Here is a 10,273-nt window from a genome sequence, read left to right as displayed (position 1 = left end):
AAAAATAAAATCTGACCATTATTTCCTGTCAGGCTTACAGTTAAAAGAAAAAGGCTCTGCCCCTTTAATGTGGATGGATATGATATGAACAAACCAGGAAGTGACATTTCTTGTTCTCTTTTGATAGAATACCAAAGTGTATGTGACATTGCAGAAAATTAAAACATAAAAACAAAAGATGTTTAAGATCCCAATTTCTATTTTTATTCTTTCTTGTTTCCTTTTTAAAACATATTGTTTTCTTTTGTAAATTAGGTTGCAATAAGATGCATTTCCTTGTTTTCTTCACAATAGGTATTAGATTACAGTGATATGTAGGCCTACCTTGTTATCATATCTAGTGATAAGTGCTAGACAGTATCATTTTACCAGCAGCTACAGCTATAAAGATCACATCAGGAACTATATTGCATGAAATGAAGCCAGAACGTTTTATGATAGTGTACTTTATTGAATATAAAACTATATTTACAAGTATTCAATGTAGCACAGCCTGTTCAGTTATCCTCTTGGTCTTCAGCATATTCATCTTCAAAATCCTAAAAAAAGATGTTTTACAATTAAAATACTGTCTGATAGACCTTTATTGGCACAACTACATGCAAACAGTGAAGATAATTAACCACAGAATATGCCATAAACACGTTCCGCACCTTCTCCTGGGCCTCAGACTTCTCTCCAGCCGTGATGGGATCCTTGTCCAGTCTCTCCAGCTGGGAGAGATGCGAGATCACATACAGCCTGTAATCGTCAGTCTTTGCTAAAGGGTTGTCCGAGAGCACAAGGGCCTTCAGTGTTTGCCCCACATTTGCTAGAGTTCGCAAAGCCCTCATAGAAGATATAAGGTTCCCTCTTAAGGTAAGAAAAAGAGGGTTGTCAGACAGTGGTAATATAACTCTATTCAGCAAGACACATTTGCTTCCTCAATTTCAGAGAGACTGGGAAAATGCCAAACCTGGTGCTAAAGTATTCCTGTTACCTGACGTTAAGATATTGGAGACATTTCATGTTGGTACTGAGTCCATCTAGTGTTTCCAACTGGTTATCTCTGAGGTGAAGAGTGTTGAGACGCTGGAGCTTCTCCAAACCCTCCAATCGCTTTATGTTGTTCTGAGCCTAAATAGTCGGGTGAAAATGCAAGATGGTAGTTTATTGGAGAAAATCAGTATCGTGTACTTTTATCTACAGTAAACATAAATACAAGCAGTTATACCAAATACAAATGGCGTAAATTGGGGAGGTAAATGCCATCTGTAGTTTCCAAACAATTTCCTCTTAGCTCGAGAGTCACCAAATTGGTCAGATTGTGATATTCCAGGCCCTGCATGCTCTGGATACCATTACCTAAAAATATATAATGAAATGTTGGTGTTTAGTGCAGCAGATAAAGCTTAACGTTGCATGGTTACTGTCCAGAGCAGATTACAATGAAATGTGGACAGCTCATAATGTTTTGAATCACGTATGTGAAATACAGCTAAATACACCACTCTAGTTTTGTTGAACGAAACCATTGTGGTTGGTAATTGTAAAAGTAAAGTAATCTACTAAATGGATCTAACTAACCAGTGAGATTGAGGGTTTCCAGTGCTGGACCTCCAAGACCTTTAACATCAAATAGGCGGTTGTTGGCAAAGCTGAGCCACTGTAGGTAAGTGAGTTTGCCAAACGGCTGACCCTCAAACCTCTGAAGCAGGTTGCCATCTCCTTTCACCCACAGCAGCTGGGTGAGATCAGCCAATGGAGAGAAGTCTGATAAATGATTGGAGGAGATGTCCAAGTAGCGCAGATGGATGAAGGAGCTGAGCAAGGCCAGGTCTGTCAGAGCCCTGGTTAAGAAAGGTACGGTGAAAAACAATTTAAAATGGTTATGTTCAACTTACTTGTATACTTGAGATACAGTAAATGTGTATGGTAGTATGTTGGAAATGATGGGAATAAGAAGAACATTCAAGACAAGCTTACTTGCTTTTAAGGTCAAGTCTGACATATGCATGAGACAGACCATTCCCTGTGCGACACAATAAGGACAAGCTTTTCACCATCATGTCCTGGGTTAGTGGACAGGGCTTTAGCTGGTGATAAAGTCAAATTCATGGACAATCTTAATGTCAGAAGTCAGAAAGAGCTTTATTACCAAGTATGTTTACACACTAGGGGTGTGCAATATATATCGTCTGCGATAATATCGTAATTGTTGTTTTAACGATGTGCATTTTGACATTATCGAGTATTTTGCAAAAACCAAACAAAACATCCCTACAGAGAGCACGCATTCATTACGTGAAGTCTAGACTTGAGCGCGTGCGCATTTAGAGTGTGTTCTTTCACTGCATAATTCAGTCTATTAAAATGCATTAAGAATGATCGCAAAATTCAAGATATGAGGGCAGAAAATGTGTGTATACTGTATATCATTTCATATAGTTACAATCACACGAAGAGTGCCGTTTTTTGTTAAAAAATAAGCATGATTGTGATATTGATTTTATACAACTGTTCAATAAACAATAAGTTAATATTAAGAGACTTACATTTTAGACACCATATTGCCTGTTTTTGCTCCATTTCGCCAACAAAAAATAATTCCACAGCTACAGCACTGTTTTTTCTTATTTGAGCAACAAGACGATGTTTAGTTCCTGAATGAATCAACCGTTAAATGATTCGGTTCAGTCGCAATGACTCACTTGTTTACAGTGACTTGCTGCCACCTACTGGCGGTTTTAATTTCACATTCAAAGTTTCTGTTCATTTTAAAATAATTTCAAATATCAGTATTTAATGTTTTATGTTTTAAAATATCAAAACATTATGCATTTGTAACTGCAGGTTAAAGCACTCCATGTCCTAAACAGTGTGTAAATACAGGTGCATCTCAATCAATTAGAATGTCGTGGAAAAGTTCATTTATTTCAGTAATTCAACTCAAATTGTGAAACTCGTTTATTAAATAAATTCAGTGCACACAGACTGAAGTAGTTTAAGTCTTTGGTTCTTTTAATTGTGATGATTTTGGCTCACATTTAACAAAAACCCACCAATTCACTATCTCAACAAATTAGAATACTTCATAAGACCAATAAAAAAAAAAAACATTTTTAGTGAATTGTTGGCCTTCTGGAAAGTATGTTCATTTACTGTATATGTACTCAATACTTGGTAGGGGCTCCTTTTGCTTTAATTACTGCCTCAACTCTGCGTGGCATGGAGGTGATCAGTTTGTGGCACTGCTGAGGTGGTATGGAAGCCCAGGTTTCTTTGACAGTGGCCTTCAGCTCATCTGCATTTTTTGGTCTCTTGTTTCTCATTTTCCTCTTGACAATACCTCATAGATTCTCTATGGTGTTCAGGTCTGGTGAGTTTGCTGGCCAGTCAAGCACACCAACACCATGGTCATTTAACCAACTTTTGGTGCTTTTGGCAGTGTGGGCAGGTGCCAAATCCTGCTGGAAAATGAAATCAGCATCTTTAAAAAGCTGGTCAGCAGAAGGAAGCATGAAGTGCTCCAAAATTTCTTGGTAAACGGGTGCAGTTACTTTGGTTTTCAAAAAACACAATGGACCAACACCAGCAGATGACATTGCACCCCAAATCATCACAGACTGTGGAAACTTAAGACTGGACTTCAAGCAACTTCAAAGGCTATGAGCTTCTCCACCCTTCCTCCAGACTCTAGGACCTTGGATTCCAAATGAAATACAAAACTTGCTCTCATCTGAAAAGAGGACTTTGGACCACTGGGCAACAGTCCAGTTCTTCTTCTCCTTAGCCCAGGTAAGACGCCTCTGACGTTGTCTGTGGTTCAGGAGTGGCTTAACAAGAGGAATACGACAACTGTAGCCAAATTCCTTGTCACGTCTGTGTGTGGTGGCTCTTGATGCCTTGACCCCAGCCTCAGTCCATTCCTTGTGAAGTTCACCCAAATTCTTGAATGGATTTTGCTTGACAATCCTCATAATGCTGTGGTTCTCTCGGTTGGTTGTGCATCTTTTTCTTCCACACTTTTTCCTTCCACTCAACTTTCTGTTAACATGCCACAGCCATAACACGCCACAGCCATATCACCCTGCAGCCCAAGACCGGTTGCCCATGGAAGCTAAGCAGGGCTGAGCCTGGTCAAATCCCATGACACTCATCGTAAAGAGTAGGGGTGTAACCCCGGTGTCCTGGCCAAATTCCCTCCTCTGGCCCTTGTCAATCATGACCTCCTAATAATCCCCATCCACTTGATTGACTCTATCTCTCTCTCCTCTCCACCTGTAGCTGGTGTGCGGTGAGCGCACTGGCGCTGTTGTCCTGTGGCTGCCGTCGCATCATCCAAGTGTATGCTGCACACTAGTGGTGGATTATTACAATCCTGTTTGCATTGAATTTATTTAATACACGAGTTTCACAATTTGAGTTGAATTGCTGAAATAAATGAACTTTTCCACGGCATTCTAATTCATTGAGATGCACCTGTATATCTAAATGCCACTTCAGATGCAACTTCTGTAAAGATTAATTTTGTTGATACTGTTTGTTTTTTTGTTTGGTAACAGCCTAAATGTCTTATTATTCTAATTGACTGGTTAAATGTAACAATTTGACTCAAAAACTTTATTAAAGGTAAAATTGCCCATAAAAAGTAAAAATCAATTTAAACTTATATGAAAAGATTAAGTTCTATCAAATGTGAACTGACCACACAGAATATGAAGAATATCAAAAACTGCTAGTCAGATATCAGCACAATAACACACTCGGCAAAATATCGTCTAATTATCGTTATCGAAAAAATCCCCAAAAATATCGAGATATCATTTTTTTTCAATATCGTACACCCTATTACACACACAAGGTATTTGTCTTGGCTACAGGAGCTTCCAGTGCAGAAGAAAGTAGGCTACAGAAAGTAGCAGTCATCTGATAAATATTTTTTTTATTTTCAGTTTAATTTGTATATATAATATAGGCTAATATAAAATAAGACAAAATAAAATACATATTTAAAACAAAATCTTAACCTTACCTGATAAGTGTTATTTGAAGTTATTTATTGACTTTTAATGTAAATTTGAGTTACCTGATCCTCTTGTCCTGAAATCTTCTCTTTTCCTTCAAGATCATTTCTCTCTCCCTGCCCTTCTTCATCCTCTTCCTCAGTCTCTGCTTTTAACACCTCGCGTTCATCGGAGTCTGACATTATTCTTCTGTCTTGGTTAACGTTACCCTGTTGATCAATTTTTCACGGCTTAAATAAACGATTCGACGTTTAAATGAGTCAGTTCATTCACAATTACATCATCAGCACGCTAGCTAACTTTAATGAACGAATTAACAAAGGATTTTCATGTTTAGAACATGTTTTCTCTGTCACTCACCTCGCGCTGAATGGTGTTTATTGCCGTTACCATAGTAACACCGTAGGTCTCTGTACAACCCACATAGTGTTATATGCATATGATTCATATTTATCTCCTGACCTATGCAAATATGTATCCATTATATATTCAATATGAATTGCCTACATTACAAATCTTGTATCTGCTAGAAGCAGTTTTTGTTGTGGCATAGTAGTTATATTTACATAACACTAGTCAATCCAAAACAAAGATTTTTTTTCAGATTCTGAAAGTTGTTTTATATAAGCACTAAAGTAAACCTTGCAGTGCGATTCACGTATTCGTTTACATGTGCAAGAATTGCGAACAAAACCTCAGTCATGTTACAGCCGTGTTATCGTTTTCGTTTTGATGAAAAGTTTAAAAAGAAAGCTGACAAATATGTCAAGAGCTTCTTCTTCTTTTTAAGCAAATATTAGTAACTATTCAGTATCCCAATATTCTTATAACTTAAGATAAGATGTAAATGAGAAGAGAACCATATGTAAACAAACGATAAATACAGAGGCAATCAACACAAAGTCACCAGTCAATAAAGTCCAAATATTTTATTTTTGCAACTCTCTCCAAATGAAAATAATATCATAATAAATCATACAACAAAACAACCTATTTCAAAATAGCCATTATAAATAATGCATTAAATAACAATACACACTAAGTCTGAAATTTTCGCATGCCTTTTTCGTATTCGTCAACCTTTCCTATCAAAATGCATGCTACAGATACGAAAACGCAGAAAATCGAACCTGATCCGAATTTATTTAAGATGGACGAAAGTTTCGGAGGCAGTGTGTAAACGTGATTGACACAACGTGAGGTCGTATTTATTTTTTAATCTGCAAAACTTTCGGACTCAGTGTGCAATGGCCTTAAAAGCAGCAATGACAAGCTTTGCTTCAGTAGATTAACATCCTCCAATGATGGTGAGAGGAAATAGATTCAAAAATAGGGAGAAAAACTGCATTCCACAAGAATCAAAACATTAATTGTTATTGGAAATTTTGAATATGATCAGACATTGTTTTAGGAACCAGACATTTTACCTCAGAACTTTGAAACTAGAGGTGGATGCAGACCCTTTAGCATGTCACTGCAACGTGTGATTTAAACAATCACGTAATGTGTAAAACTGCATAAATGTAAACTCAATCCAATGAACATGTTAGAAATATTAGCAAATTCGGCTTTGGTTAGTCTCAGCTTCAAATTAGTATTAGAACAAACCAAAAGGCTTTCAAGCTATAATTAGCGTAACAGCAAATAAAAAAAAATAAAAAAGAAGAAAAAAGATTCTTCTTCACAAAATAATGTCTACAAATGAAAATGTTTTGATATTCGACTTTTTTTAAATGCATTAAAAAATAAATAACACTAAAAAAACTACACAATGTTCCTGAGAATACTGTTGGTAAAATTATCTTCCTTCCTCGGTTTACATGTGCGTATAACAAAATAGATCTATGAAGCAGCTGCCAATGCTTATGACCATACTAACGTCTACATATACTACGGCATGTGATGATTATGATTGTTACATCTTCAGGGGCCCAATCTGACCCTTGATTATGATGGTAATGTATATATGGATTGCAACATCCTTCATTAGGTAAATAAAGGGTGCCGATCTGTGATTGTAGCAGAGAATTTCACACATTGTTTTTTCCACATAATATATGCACATACTACAGGATTGTGTTTATGCATAATTTGTGTTTCCCTGTATGACTTGAGATTCATTTGGCTATCCCTTTTGGATGTTCCCCTCATAGTTCTCCATGCAGATCTGGATGCGTCGAGTGAAATATCCAGGCTCAGAAATGGCCTTCAGCAGGTCGTTCTGTACCAGACACAGATCATACAGCTCTGATGTGGAGGCTGTTCGAGTCTGCAAGCCCTCAGGGTCCAGAAACACCTGCAGAAACAGGCGAATGCTCAGTGGAATGGGTAAAACATAAGGAACGGTCAATCTGGAGAAGAGAAAACATGCATCTAATACCTTAGGATGGACAATAGTGTCCTCATCGTTTTGCCTAATGTTGTCATCAATGAAGATATGCTGAACTTTGGGGTCAAAAGGGTCAATCCAGACTGGTTTTCCTCCTAAAATGGAGTATGTATTCCGTGCCCACCTATTTAAAAAAACAAAACAAAGACTTGATAATGATAAACAATACAATTACATTGTTTTCAGATCCATAACTGGTTCCTCACCAGTCAAAGTGGTCTTGGAAGCCACCCAGACCCTCAGCAGAGCTCAGGTACTGGTAAACATGCCGTTCTCCATCCCTTGTCGACACATGTTCTTCTCCACGAATCAGTGTTGCGCCCTTACTGCTGCACTTGATGCGTCCGGCGGTCACGTTCACCCTCAGCTGTGAGAAGAGACAGTTCTTAACAAGGCTCGGTTTATCTGGGACAACACAAAACCTACTTTTCCATATCAAATACCTTCAGAGCCGGGAGGTCGGGGAATAGCGGATGCGAGCCCTGCTCTACAGCATGCTTGACAGCATTGAGAACACGGGGCAGATCTGTGCCGAATGTACGGAACAGGATGGAGAACTCCACACCCTGTGAAACCAAGTCCTGCAGCATCTGGAAGAAGGAAGGGAGGATCCAGTGATACAGCTTCCCATCTTCTCCCTTAACAGACAACTCTTTATCTGCAGGTAAGTCAGACGGCCATCGGAGTAGCTCTAGATGTTCCTCCAGGACCTTCCGGAACCGTCGGCCAGGACCTACGGTGGTGAAGCCTGCCACTCGGCCAAACTGAGAGTAGTACGTGATGGCGGCCTCACAAGGCTGGAGGAGAGATGGTGCTTCTGACAACCACTCCCATTTACCTGAGAACAGTGAGAAGAACCATGTGACGTGATGCTGGGTAAAGGTGTTTGAGTCATGATGCAAAACAGCCACTGTATGTACTATAATATTAAAAGTAAACATTTAAAAATGAACACTCTATTTTAATAAGGCATTTTGTTATATTTAATATAAAAATATCTTATATTTTACACAATGCATTGAACTATATTTTATAATTTTTATATAAGTAAATAAATTAAATTCACACACACACACACACACACACACACACACACAAACAAACACAAACTCATATACAATTTCCAGTTAGTCTAATGCAGTATACATTTTTTAAAATAATAAATAAAAAGAAAACAAGCAGATAGAATAGAAAAAGATAAAGAGAATGCTGGACTAGTGTTAGAGGGTAATTTTTTAAAATAATAAATAAAAAGAAAATAAGTAGAAAGAATAGAGAATGCGGGTGTTAGAAGGTTAATATTTTGATTAAAACAAAAAAAAAAGAGAATCGACCATTAACAGAGAATGCTTGTGTTGGAGGGTTATTTTATATAATAAATAAAAAGAAAACACGGGGATAGAATAGAAAAAGAATAGAGAACGCTAGTATTAGAAAGTGATTTTTTAAAAAGAAAAAGAAAACAAATAAAATAAAATAGAAATGGAATAGAGAACGCTGATGTTAGAGGGTCGTTTTTTATAATAAATAAAAAGAAAAAGTAGATAGAATAGACAAAGAATAGAGTATGCTAGTGTTAGAGAGTCCCTTTTTTATATAAATAAATAAAAAGCAAGTAGATAAAATAGAAAAAGAATAGAGAGCACTAGTGTTAGAGGGCGATTATTATTATTATTATTTTTTTTAAATAAATATAAAGTGAACAAGTAGATAGAACAGAAATAGAATAGAGAATGCTAGAGACCCCGGTTTGCCTGCTGTATGGAAAGCTGGCTTGAGGGTTTCTGGTCTGTAGAAGTTGAAAACTCCGAAGGTAGATAAGTGCTCTTACCTTTTGTCATGCGCCCCCAGGTCACCGTGGACAGGAAGTATTCAAGAGCAGCTACAGTTCCTTGTTTTGTGACTGCGTCAGATACAAGGATTGTGTTGTTGAGATCCAAGTGAAGAACGATTCTTCTGGAAGGTCCTCTTGGGATTGAATCAGTGGGGTCTTTATTTTGATCTGTGCCGTCAGAGTTCACATCACTTCTGCATCCATTAGTTTGGTTCTGATCGATAACGTTACTTGTTTCAGGGATCCTCTCAGAGTTATACATAGCGCTACAGTGTTTATAGGAGGATATATTTAGAACTACAGTTATTGATATATACACTAAACAAATATACTTAAGTGTAAACGAGGATGAATATCTCTGAGGATGAATGACTGGTGAATCCGTCCAGATTCCATGTGACCTATGCGGATGACACACATCTCAATCGGAGGGAAAACAGCCTGACACGTGATGCTCTCACTCTCTATTTGTACAGAAACATTCGTTGACTGCATTTGTTTAAAAAAGAACGTTTGACTGAAAACAGCTGAGCTCTAAAACCGGCTTTTAGAATGACAGCATGACTTCCTTGTCAGTGTCAAATACCGCGAGAAAGAGCGGGGCTGCTGCCAGCAGCGCTTTACGGGTGAATGTGGTGAGAGCGCCACCTACTGCTGCCTTCCTTCTCCTCCCGGCGACCGAGAACAACTGACCTTGACCTGGCTTACATTGGTTAAATATTGGCATACGCATAATATATTTATTTCGTATGTTTATATTCATCCACTTAATATGGTGAAATGAAGGGCCCATATTACATATATTTTGTTTGAAATCATGCATAACCTCGTTGGCGGGAGTTCAAAGTGGCCAGTCAATAGTCTAACCAATAATGTATTTCTCTAGAGCCTATCCATAAGAAAATATTACCATAATAAATAAAAGAAAATAAATGCAACATAACCATCATAAATATTGTGTTAAATAATACACAAAAGCAGTTGCTGTGCAAAGAAATTTGTTTCTTCACCTGAGAAATTTAGCATTACTTGCTCACCAATGGA

General features: G+C 37.6%; 2 protein-coding genes across 3 annotated transcripts; both read right to left on the bottom strand.

Annotated features, from left to right (window-relative positions):
- Window positions 1–410: 410 nt before the first annotated feature.
- On the bottom strand, window positions 411–5,415 carry lrrc23 (leucine rich repeat containing 23). Of its 2 annotated transcripts, XM_058763930.1 has the most exons (8): window positions 5,367–5,415; window positions 5,069–5,215; window positions 1,966–2,075; window positions 1,567–1,829; window positions 1,214–1,344; window positions 980–1,116; window positions 654–852; window positions 411–539 (listed from the first exon to the last, which is right to left on the bottom strand). In XM_058763930.1, exons 1-8 carry the CDS (start codon window positions 5,397–5,399, stop codon window positions 498–500), a joined length of 1,062 nt encoding a protein of 353 aa, XP_058619913.1. In that variant the 5' UTR covers window positions 5,400–5,415; the 3' UTR covers window positions 411–497. The 2 variants fall into 2 exon arrangements, with proteins under 2 accessions (XP_058619913.1, XP_058619914.1); XM_058763931.1 differs by lacking the exons at window positions 5,069–5,215; window positions 5,367–5,415 and adding an exon at window positions 2,535–2,653.
- A 515-nt stretch (window positions 5,416–5,930) lies between these two features.
- Window positions 5,931–9,920, bottom strand: si:dkey-32e6.3 (uncharacterized). The gene is made up of 5 exons (XM_058763549.1): window positions 9,227–9,920; window positions 7,839–8,233; window positions 7,602–7,762; window positions 7,387–7,519; window positions 5,931–7,302 (listed from the first exon to the last, which is right to left on the bottom strand). Exons 1-5 carry the CDS (start codon window positions 9,489–9,491, stop codon window positions 7,132–7,134), a joined length of 1,125 nt encoding a protein of 374 aa, XP_058619532.1. The 5' UTR covers window positions 9,492–9,920; the 3' UTR covers window positions 5,931–7,131.
- Window positions 9,921–10,273: the final 353 nt, after the last annotated feature.

The sequence above is a fragment of the Onychostoma macrolepis genome, chromosome 23 (genome assembly GCF_012432095.1).
Source record: "Onychostoma macrolepis isolate SWU-2019 chromosome 23, ASM1243209v1, whole genome shotgun sequence".
NCBI lineage: Eukaryota > Metazoa > Chordata > Actinopteri > Cypriniformes > Cyprinidae > Onychostoma > Onychostoma macrolepis.
Note: the sequence above shows the minus strand (reverse complement) of the source record. Positions and strands in the feature narration are given on the sequence as shown.